This window comes from Tupaia chinensis, unplaced genomic scaffold (assembly GCF_000334495.1).
Source record: "Tupaia chinensis unplaced genomic scaffold, TupChi_1.0 Scaffold000426_1, whole genome shotgun sequence".
NCBI lineage: Eukaryota > Metazoa > Chordata > Mammalia > Scandentia > Tupaiidae > Tupaia > Tupaia belangeri.
Window position 1 is genome coordinate 38,572 of NW_006159931.1, and position 11,746 is coordinate 50,317.

At 46.5% G+C, this 11,746-nt stretch overlaps 1 protein-coding gene across 1 annotated transcript in view; it reads right to left on the bottom strand.

Annotated features, from left to right (window-relative positions):
• Positions 1-3: 3 nt before the first annotated feature.
• ADGRA3 (adhesion G protein-coupled receptor A3) overlaps positions 4-11,746 on the bottom strand; it is a gene marked incomplete at both ends in the record, with an annotated part of 70,118 nt that continues 58,375 nt past the window's right edge. Inside the window, 5 exon segments of the mRNA XM_014590288.1 lie at positions 4-1,030; positions 1,172-1,267; positions 3,475-3,620; positions 5,638-5,761; positions 6,861-6,985. Coding sequence (XP_014445774.1) covers positions 4-1,030; positions 1,172-1,267; positions 3,475-3,620; positions 5,638-5,761; positions 6,861-6,985 — 1,518 coding nt within the window.

Genomic DNA, 11,746 nt, shown 5'->3' on the forward strand with positions numbered 1-11,746 from the left:
CCGGCTGCTTTTGGGAAGCGTGCTACACGCGTCACTGCTGTCTTGCTGGGGTGGGTTGCACTGTCTCTCCCTGTAGGCCAAGTAAGCTCTCCGGCTCCTCGAGTGTCCATTGTTACTACCTGGCCGACTTTTCGGCAAGCCGTTCTGCACACTCCCCTCCACACTCGTGGGGACGTCGTAGGCGTATTCTCGAAGGACCGTGAGTCTGCTGGCCCGGTGTCCTTTACTTCTGTTTTTATGATGGCGGCTCGAGTGCACATTTGTTCGAAACTGAACTTCTAAAGGCGCCACATGCATTTTAATGTCATTGTCCACCGAATGTTCAGTCAGGCTGTTATCAAGCTGAGGCGTGGAGTTCAAAGGCAAAGAAGAGGTATGACACTGAGCTGCAGCAGCCTGCAAGTTGGTAAGTTTGCAGCCCTGGGAGGAGTTTTTGAAGCTCGAAGCACTTTTGTTCGTGCACGAGGACTCTGCACTGCTATTAGTGCACTTGGGAGCCTCTCCATTTGTCCCACTGGTGTTTGGGGGCGGGATGTTGACTTGCACTGAATATGAGCTCCGTCCCGGACAGCAGGACGTGACCCACGCGAGCCTAACATCCTCTCTGTGGACGCAGTGGTGAACCACCATGAACGCGCTGAAGCTCAAACACGTGGCTCCAAAAAAGAAGCTGAAAACCAAGTCCAAAGGGTAATACAAGGAGACGGCCAGAGCCCCAAACATCCACAAAGCGACATACAGGAGCAAAGTGAGGCTAACTCCCAAGAGCTGAGAGTGAAAAGTGTGCTCGTTTTCCAACGCCGATGTAGAAATCAGAGACAAAGACAGAGAATCCTGATGATTTATTTCACCATTTTCATTGGCTGCCAACCTCTGCTGCTCCTCCGTGGGTTCCTTAAGCTCATATTTGCGCTCAGGGTGTCTTTTCAACTGAATAAATATGCTTAGGAAGTACATACAGTTTACAAAAGTGATGAAGCTGGCGGGCCCATAGAACGCTCCCAAGGAGGGCTCCCACGCCATCCAGCAACTAGGGAAGAAAGTGGTAACCCAGATCAGAGGCTGTGTGTTTCAACCAATTATTTTTAAAATTGCAGTAAACTAGAGTGTCTAGAAAATACATAAAAGGGAAGCAATTGGGTCAGGTACAGAAGGAATACAAAATACTCACTAGGGTGCATTTGGCCGACTTCCGTAATTCTTGATGTTTGCTGCTGCGGTTATCCCACAGACTATGATGGGGATGCCACCACCGATCAGGTAAAACCTAGGAGGAGAAACGGCTGGCCATCATTTCATTCTTTGAGGTGTATTTATCACAGTCTCGCAGCAAGTCAAAAGTCATTCTTTAAGTATTGATTATCATCCATCCCACTAATAGGTGAGAGGTATCTTTTGGAGCCTGCTTTTTTATTTTTATTCTTTCTTTTTCTAAAGTACAAGGTCTGGTATGTTCCCAAGCTGAGAAAAGCTTATCAGCTCCTGCCACCCTGTGGACAGGCAAAGTTACATTCACTACTCGGGTGTGGTTTGGCTTACATATTTTTTAGAAGAACCGGCTTCTTTGAGATTCAGCTAGTGAAGTAGAAAACAGGTCCATTACAAAGTGGACTTTAAAATCTCACAGGCTAACCGGCCCCCATCCCCCCCACCACCCAGGGTCCCCCAGGGCCACCCACTGGTGCCGTTGCTACAATCTCACATTCCACTTCCCAGGCTCAGCTTCTCAGTTCAGTGACTGATGTATCAGGACCACAGAGGCTGGGGTGAGTCAGGGCAACATGGCCGCTGACTAAGAGAGGACCCACTGACAGCACCTTTTCAGCCTACAGTACCTGGGATGAGCTACTGCCTAAGGGATGAGGCCACTGCCTATGAGCATCCCTCTCCCACAGAGGAATGAACCAGGCTGGACCACTGGGGGGCAGGAGAGAGCAGGCAGGAAGTAGTTTGTGAAGTTTCTACTTGTAAAAGCAGAGAAGCCTACTGTGAAGCCAGTGAGGCTCTGGAGAACTTCTCCTTCCTCAAACCCCCTACAGAAGAGAAAAACAGGAGAAAACCTCTGAAACAAGCCCAGACTCCCACCATGGATTCCTGCAAACCCATCTACAAAACAACAGGGAAGCTGACATGGAACTAAACACATACAGAAAAGCGGAAGTGCGAAGAACTTTGGGGAGAAAAAAAAATTGGACCTTCCACCCAAAGCTGGCAAGAGAGCTATACTGCCCTGTGGACGGAGCAGCGAGTGGGCCTCCTCTTACAACCAAGTCTCCAGAGCTCGCGGGGAGCAGAGGGCACAGAGCTACTGCTGGTGCACCAAGAACTACCTCCACAGTTCTTACACGGCGTCTACTACCTGTGCACCGAGAACTGCCTCCACAGTTCTTACACGGCGTCTCCTGCCTGTGCACTGTGCACCAAGAACTACCTCCACAGTTCTTACACGTCGTCTACTACCTGTGCACCGAGAACTGCCTCCACAGTTCTTACATGGCGTCTCCTGCCTGTGCACTGTGCACCAAGAACTACCTCCACAATTCTTACACGGCGTCTACTGCCGGTGCACTGAGAACTGCCTCCACAATTCTTACACAGCGTCTACTACCTGTGCACCGAGAACTACCTCCACAGTTCTTACACGGCGTCTCCTGCCTGTGCACCAAGAACTACCTCCACAGTTCTTACACGGCGTTTCCTGCCTGTGCACTGTGCACCAAGAACTACCTCCACAATTCTTACACGGCGTCTACTGCCGGTGCACTGAGAACTACCTCCACAATTCTTACACAGCGTCTACTACCTGTGCACCGAGAACTACCTCCACAGTTCTTACACGGCGTCTCCTGCCTGTGCACCAAGAACTACCTCCACAGTTCTCACACAGCTTCCAGTCAGCTCTTCACACATCTGTTTCCTCCACAGACTGCAAACTCTTCAAAGGCAGGAGTCTTTACATCCCTGGCCCAGTGCCAGGTACGTATCAGGCAATCAATAAATTCAGTCATGGTTGATAGGTTTTATTTATCCAGCATGAGCATTCATTTCCGGTTTCTCTTGTATGGGTAGGAAGGACAGAACTCAAAACTGGCTTTGTCTTAGGTAGAGAATCATGACACTGATACCTACTTGAGAAGATTAAAATCCACAGGTTCTGTAAGATTGTGACACACAACCTTACAGAAATAAAACAGTTAACATTTCATGAAGTCTTTATATGCCCAGTACCATGATAAACCATGATAAGTGCTTTATAAAGTGGAAGCACGTTTTAGAGATGTTCTGGGAAAGGCTGCGTGGTTGGAAGGACACAAAACCTATGTCCCAAATCAGGCACTCTGGGTTTCGAGGCCATTCGTTTGCATCCCAGAACTTCACCTGGCGCTACTGCTTCTAATTTGTGACCATTCGTCAACCAAAGCAAAGGGCAACCTCTAATGGACATTAAGACAATCCGACACAGACATGAGGTACCTCAGCATTGGCCTTGGTGGAGGTGGTGGTTCTTCGGGATCCTGGCATCTTTTAGCTTTTTTAGTGACTTGCTTATAGATATTCCGAGCTGTCACTCCCACCCAAAGTACCGTGGCAAGAGTGGAATAATGAAGAACTATCCCAACCTACAAGGAAGATTGAAGAACATATCAACTAAAAGGAAAAACAAACCAACCAACAAACAAACAAAAAACACATGTTCGCACTAAGGATGATCAAAAATACTGATAACTTTCAAAAGTCTGATTCAAAATCAGCACAAAGGTAGATTCTAATCAACAGCTCCTCTTCCCGCTAATGAAACGAGGCTATCTTACAGATGTGCATAGAGGCTATCTAACAGATGTGCATAAAGGCCTAAGTTCTACCATCCATACACCAGCGTTTGGATCTAGGAAGCACGCAGACTGTAATGTATATTCAAGATAATCCTTGACTCAGCACAGAACTGGCTCCTGGACAACATTCCTGAAGGCATGTTTTCATGGAAGCAATGCTATAGAGTCCCTTGCAAAAGCCTGTTTGATAGAGGAATGTTGAGGCCCAGGGTAACCAGAGAGTTTCCCCAGAACAGAGAATAAGTTTTACAAGACCTGAGCTCTAATTCTGTGCTTTTATATACTGATGCTGGGGAGAGAGAACTCAGAAATCAGAAGGCCTGTCCGGTTTAAACTGGAATTCATCTCCTACCTGTTGTGTGACCGGGGAGTCATGTAACATCTCCAACACTCGGGAGTCAAGAATATGCAACTGCGACGTGGTGAAATAAGGTGATCTATGCAAGGTGTCCAGTACTCTGACTGTCCGTGATAAGCAATTGGTGAAAGGGTCCTGTGTTATTAACATGAATTACTAGAAGTGTGGTTTCTGAGAAAATAATGTGACCTTTCTGAAATTAAGTTTCTTCATTTGAGTGTGAGGATTATCAATAGCCACACCTCAAGGTTTTATCAAGACTGAATAGGCGTAGTAACTGGACTACATATAATGTGGAAGATATGCGTGTGTGTATATTCTCCACCGCTGCGCCCACAAAGGTTAAACAGGCTCTCCAGACCACACACGGGCTTTTGTTACTCACAGCATTAACATGAATTACTAGAAGTGTGGTTTCTGAGAAAATAATGTGACCTTTCTGAAATTAAGTTTCATTTGAGTGTGAGGATTATCAATAGCCACACCTCAAGGTTTTATCAAGACTGAATAGGCGTAGTAACTGGACTACATATAATGTGGAAGATATGCGTGTGTGTATATTCTCCACCGCTGCGCCCACAAAGGTTAAACGGGCTCTCCAGACCACACACGGGCTTTTGTTACTCACAGCGTCTCAGACGCCCTGACTGGTGACGTGTCTCAGGACTCACTGAGTTCTTGCTCTCGTGAGAAGAGGACAGGTCCTGCAGAAGCTGGTTGTTATAGGAGAGTGCTCTGAGAAACTCTCTCTGTATACCCTGTGCTCTGCCTGCCACGCTGTAGGCCAGCCTGATGCCAGGCCTGTGTCTCTGGACTTTCCACCTGCCAGAATTTTGATCTAATAAACCTGTTTCCTTATAAACCATGAGTCTTGGCTATTTTTCTCAGTAACACAAAAAGATTAAGACCAAGAATTTCGATGTTTCATACTTGCATTGCAAGAGTTCTATTTACTAAGGTTCCATATGTAATATAATGTTGTATTTGAAAATGGGTTGAATATTTTTGAATTCTTCATAATGACCAACCCTACCTAGTTTCTTATTTTTACACCCCACCGTTAAATCTTTTACCAAGTCGTACTGTTTTTATCAGTGCATAAACTAATTTAAAAAGTCTTACTGTTAGAAACGTCCCTTCTCTTTCAACCCAAATCAGAATTTTATAAATATTTTAAATGAAAGCTCAGACATTTAAGAGACTCAACAAGTGGTACTGAATCCTCAACGACAAAGGGACACGATGCTCAAGGTATATACTCAGTTGCAAATGGTTCATTCAAAACCCGAAGTGTATTGGTAAAACATGTAAGTGATGGACATTAGGTCTAACTTTAGTTAAAGAAGACTTGAAGGGAGCATTTTTGCTTTGACAGTTCATGAAACATACAAAATGCACCCCTAATATCAACATCTTTTTTCCACTTCGGTTCTGACTCGGACTTACTGCTTGGCAGACACTGGCATTTCGGGTCTGGGTTATTCCTCCCACGAAGACCACGCAGGTCAGAAAAACATGGACGCACAAGTTCACGAGCATATGCCAGCTCTTGAGGCTGATTCGGATCAAGCTGTGTAAAAAAGAAAGGAAAATACTACAACCTGGCCTAGCACATTTCAATAGGGCACTGTGGTGTCCACTGACAAGTTAATTCCACCTGTACAAGGCCCAATTTAAACATCTGATATTTAACATTTCATTTCAGCACCATACAATACCCCTGATACATACGTGAGCTGAGAATTCATTTTACTCATTAAGGTTTAATACTGAACTTTGTGCATTGATAAAGACCCGTCATTCACGGAGCCACTGCGCCCATGAAGGTTAAACGGGCTCTGCAGACCAAACACGGCCTTCTGTTGCAGTGTCTCAGACGCCCTGACCACCTGCGTGGCCACCGGAGATTTCCGCTCTGCACCAGAGTGTCCTTCTCCCGACTTTCACAGCACCCGAGCCGACAGCCCAACGCGCTTCCCTCCTGACCTTTCTTAATAAATTGTTGAAGTCTCTCCTCTTTTTTTAATCCAAAAATTTCCTTTTGTTTCTCAACTAAATGTCAAGAAATGTCATATATGTCTACCTTAAATAGAAAAGTATGTACTGGCAAAACCTTTTGGAAAGTGAATTTTTGCTTAGCAAATCCTTTTTGTGTGTTATTTCCTACCATAAAATAAAAGATTTCGTAGTTTTTGCCTCCAATCAACAAAACCCACATCCCATGCCTGAATGCTACAAATGCTCTCAAAAATGCCATCTAAAAAACAAAGGATACCAAAACAGGCAAGAAGTCATAAAATGAAAGGAGCAGGAGTCTGATACCTAGAGACACCTCATAGGTACCTCTGCAGAAAACGCACCTCCAGCTAAACGGACACCCCGAGGCTCCTGGCCGGCTCCGACACACACTGCCTACCTCCCTCTCCAGAGACAAGCCCCAGGCTGACCAGACTCTGCAGACTGACTGACCACCACCTCCTGCCCTGGTTTTCACGTCTCTAACAGCAAAACCTGCAAAAGGCTTCTGTGTATTCTAAAGTAGTCCTTCCTTTGGACGCATCCTAGGAAATACCGATGGTAGCAAACTTGGTTTTATCCCAATTAAACGTGAAGTGGAGTCTTCCAAATCGGAGCCCACGCACTGCCCTGGGCCAGCAGCTCTCTCTCACCTGTGATGGTACGTGTAACTGACCACGACGGCGAAGAGACACAGGAGCAGAATGACGGCGGTGGTGTAAACCACAGGGTGCAGGAGGCTGGCTGCCTGGGTGTAGAGCTCAGATCCAGTCAAATCCTGAGGGGAAAAAGAAGATCATTCTAGCACCACACGTCTGGACATTGAACTACTAAGATCTCCTGGACTGACGGAATCTAGTCCTCGGATCTTTTCACTTTAGTCAAGGACTAATGTCTTATGCTATCCCCTCACATATTACTCGGCCTTCCTGACTTCCAGTGTGCGAACTACTGAGGGCAAATTCTTGTTTGACTTTATTAAACCATTTAATGTATACTCATTTGACTACTGAAGCTGTTGTGAAGGGAACAGAGACAGAACAGGGGCCCACACTGGGTATTTTGAAAGCACAACCGAAGACCTCATCCTTTGGAAGGCCCTTTGAGTCCCCTGATCACCTAATTCCCAGGTGACGAGGCGCAACACAGACCAGCTATCTCCAAGCCAATGAACCTACTGCACATCTCTGGTCATTGGGTGAGTTTAATGCCATGTTCCACAAATAACTACAAGACCAAACACTGTGAGGGCCTGGAGACACGGTGGTAGGACTGGGATCCTGCACTTGGAAAAGCTAAGTGTCATGGAGGAGACAGATGTACAACCAGGTCACAGGACCGCCTGATGAAGATTTATGGGAGCAAGGGGGAAGAGCCCAGGAAGAGCTCAAAATCAATAGACGGTCACAGCAGATCCTTTACATAGCACTGACTACAATCCAGGCGTTGATGGTGTCTAGCCCTTCAAGTACCCAAGAGGTGGGCATAGTACCAACGCCACACTATGGCCTGGAAAACAGAGGCACGGAGGTGTGGTGGGAAGAGCAGATCAAAGGAGCTTGGGTACCGAGTCTGTGCTCCCACACGTCTGACAGACGCGGTCTCTCTATAACGAAAGCAACATGTGCCATCACGCTACCCTCCTCAAAGGAAGAGAGGAGGCACAGATGATACCCCACTCTGGCCTCCATGCCAGAACACCGGGGTGCCGATTCAAAGCTGACGATCTGCCAATCATTCAGGACAGTCTCCTCCTACTCTGACTCTTAAAGCTAAAAACGACAGCAGGCTCTGGGGTGGTATCCTCGGCGAGCGCATCACTAACGAGGGAACTGAAACAAGAAGAGCTATGTGCAGAAGAGAAATGGACAGGGATAAGAAAAAGACAAGGAAGATGGATTAGAGGAGGGAGGGACGGGCAGATTTTCCCAGGGGAAAGTTAAGGCCAACAATGTAGAATTAGAGATCTAAAAAGATCCTATCAGGATCCCGTAACAAAACCCTCACCTTAACACAAGACAGTTACTGACAATAATCTGACCAAAAATAATTGCAGTCAGTGGGACCTGGAGTCAGACATAGAAAACTGGACCTTACCTTAAGTGCACCAAACACCATGATGGGCCTTGAGCTTGTAAGTCACCGACTGACTCGCCAAATATTAACCATGTACCCAAATATTAACCACACACTAGGCAAAATCCAGACAGGCAGAAACAGGCGAGGACACAGCCCCAGCCACTGGGAGGGCGGTGGTCTGTACACTAACGACACAGCGGGGACAGGAAAAAAGCCCAGCAGGAGCAGTCCTGAACACTCTGCCCTTGGGAGACACTCATGGTATTCGTCTAAGGGACCTGGTCTCAAGGTATACACACACTGCTCAAAGTCTAGATATCAGGAGAAAATTCAAGGAATGTTCGGGTAGTAAAACCAGCCAGACGCTAGTAAGAGCAGATACACGTCCCCTCAATTTCTACAAGAAGGTACTGGTCCAGCACAGCACTCATAATTGAGGACCACTTTCAGTATCTAGGATTTTGCTTCTTGGCTCCTTTCATACATCACCTGCCCTAAATCCCAGCAGGAAATGTTCAATCACATGTTGCCAATAACTATCCTGGGCAGGTACCCACCATAAAACAAAGACGCTACTCATCATCTTGAAGGGTTTGGCCAAAGGGCAGAAAGAAGAGGGTGTACGAAAATGCCCTCCACGGGCCATGGCAGCCAGGAATGAAACATGGGGAGCTGGATATTATCTAATACAACAAAGAAAGACGTGCCCGTTTTGTTCTCAGAGTTATTTTATAGAGTATGCTAGTTCCAAAAAATGGCATTTTTCAAAAGCCACATGAATGTGACACGGAATGAGAAAGAAGCTGGATGCTGAAACAGTGGTCGATAACTCTTTCTTAAAAAAGAATTTGATCATTGTATTATTATATGTAAATTTGCTAAACGGCACTTGTGCCTAACTGAGTCCAGGGCAGGTGAGAAAACAAGCTGCCAGGTCTAGGACTCAAACCGCAGTCGGCCACGTGGGAGTCCAGCGCCTTAATCCTCAGCGCCACCTGTTGGCTCTGAGGGCGATAACTCATAATTCCAGGTGATGACTGGAGAAAGGCCCAAGTACTCCGTCACTCTCTTAGTCTATTACTGTGTTATTAAACAGAAATACCAGAAGTCCCCACGAGATTTTGGTGGCTGGCAAGTCTAAAGGCCTGGGGTTGGCATTAGGCCGACTCTGTGCTAGATGAGAGGTGCTGTGGCCGGGCACGTGCAGAGAGGCCGGGCGGAGGCCTGAGTCGCCCTCGCCGCTCGCTTTCTCTCTCACATGGGCATGGACACATGTGCACTGTGAATGTAAACAGAAGACTTTTAAAACAAAAATAAATGGAAGAAGAGTTTTGGAGACTGTTTATCTGATAGAGTAGTAAGTGTTTACAAAAGAGACTTCTGGAAGATAACGAAACGTAGAACCACCAGAAGTGTTAAAGAATTCGTTCTCACTGTATCGGTAATAAGAGTAATTAAAATCAAGAATTAACTAAATTCACTGGGACGAACTTCCAAGAAAACATCTCAAGGTACCCTTTCTCAGGATATAAAGAATTCTATTAGGTCATCGGGAAGGTCATAACATATTTTTGCACAGAAAACATAGAAAAATACGTCATGACTTTCTCAATGACCTAATAACAAGGGTCTGCCAAGACAATTAAGTTTAAAGCTAGATGTGAAACCAGAAATGTTAAGGAGATAGAAAACAAAGGCCCAGCTGCAGTGCTGTGAGCAGGCGGGCCCCGCTGTGTGTAGGCCAGGGCCACACAGGAAGCTTAGGCTGGCCAGGGTGCGTGACTGGGGTGTGGCCACAGTCCCAGGTGGATGACACGCTGGGGCAGACGGATCACAACATGAGCAGGAAGAGACGGTCCAAATCTCTCTCTGATTAAAATCACACATAACCCAAAGACACAGACACACCCCCAAAGACACACACACAACCCAAAGGCACACACACACACACACACACACACAGAATTCTACATTGCATTTTTATTTCTCCCTAAAGATAGAAGAAGAATTTAAAGAGTTTGCTTCTTCTACCTCAGATTACACCCAAAGTCAATTTTTAACTGAACCGTGGGCATAAATGAAAAGATAAAAAACACACTGAAGCTTCTTGAAAAATATAAAGGAGAAGACTTTGGGGTTGGCTGATTTCTTACATAAGAGATAAAAAGTAATAACTAGCAAACAAGCCCCAAAACTAAGAAACTGGACTTCAAAAAAAATTAAGAAACTCTGTTTATAAAAAGCAGTACCGGCCAGTCCCTGTGGTGCAGCTGGAAGCCACGTGCAGACTGCAGGCAGAGTCTTGGGCTGTCCTCTTAGAAGACAGTGGACACATGCGTGCAAGTGCGGATCCCTGGCAGGCTGGACGACTGGACGGGGGTCCTGCAGCAGGACTGAGTCCTGTGAAGCATACTTCTCTTTCTTCCACACACACGACCATGAATTTAAATAATAAAGAAAAGGACAATATTAAGACAGAAGGGAAAAAGGCAGGACCTGGAGAAGACATGCGCCATGCATAAATCCAACAAGAAGCTCGTACTTGGCGCCCGTTGCAAGAATTCTTATCAATCCATTAAGAAATAATGAAATAGCAACTAGGTGAGGCTTGAGCTAGAACTCACAACAGAGAATACTGAAAGTGACAGTAAGAACATCGTCACCAGGGAAATACAAACGAAAACCACGGTGACGCAACTGCAGTACAAGCACACAATCCGGGATGTAAAGAATGACCACAGGAAGGGCTGGCAAGGGGGCGGAGCACCTGGAACTCCCAGTACTAGGGAGACAGCAGGCCGTGCAACCACGTGGCCCCTGGGGTGGCTTTATCTACCAAAGCTAAACACATGGACGGTCTACAACCCAGCAACTTCGCTCCAGAACAGACATGTGCAGCACAAAACAGGTCCACAAATATTCAGAACAGCTTTTCCTAAATATCCGAAACCCAGAAACAGCCCCACGTCCATCAACCATAAAACAAAGACTTGGGTATAGTCACACCGTGAGCAGCGGATATGCAGCAATTGGGAAAAAATGATACCTCGAAAAGCAAACACAAATCTCACAGGTGCAAAGCAGGAGAGAGGCCAGCTGCAGAGAGGGCCACTGTACAACCCCAGGTGGGTGCGGTTAAGAGGCGAGACTGACAGCGACAGACACCAGCAGCATCTGTCTCCACAGGTGGTAACAGGAGCTGATGAGAAAGCAACCTCGACACTACCAAGTTCAAATCTCAACGGAGGCTGAAGGTAAGTACACGCATGGTGGTGTGGTAGCTAAGGTCCTGGATTCCCACATGGCTGACGGGTTCAAATCCTAGACCGGGTGGCTGGAAAATCATGCCGAGCACAAGTGTGTATGTGTGTGCTCAAAATTCCAAGAGGAGGGAACCAGCAGCTGGTGTAATGGCTATGTCGCTGGACTCCGACGTAGTCGACCGTGGTTCGTGTCCCGG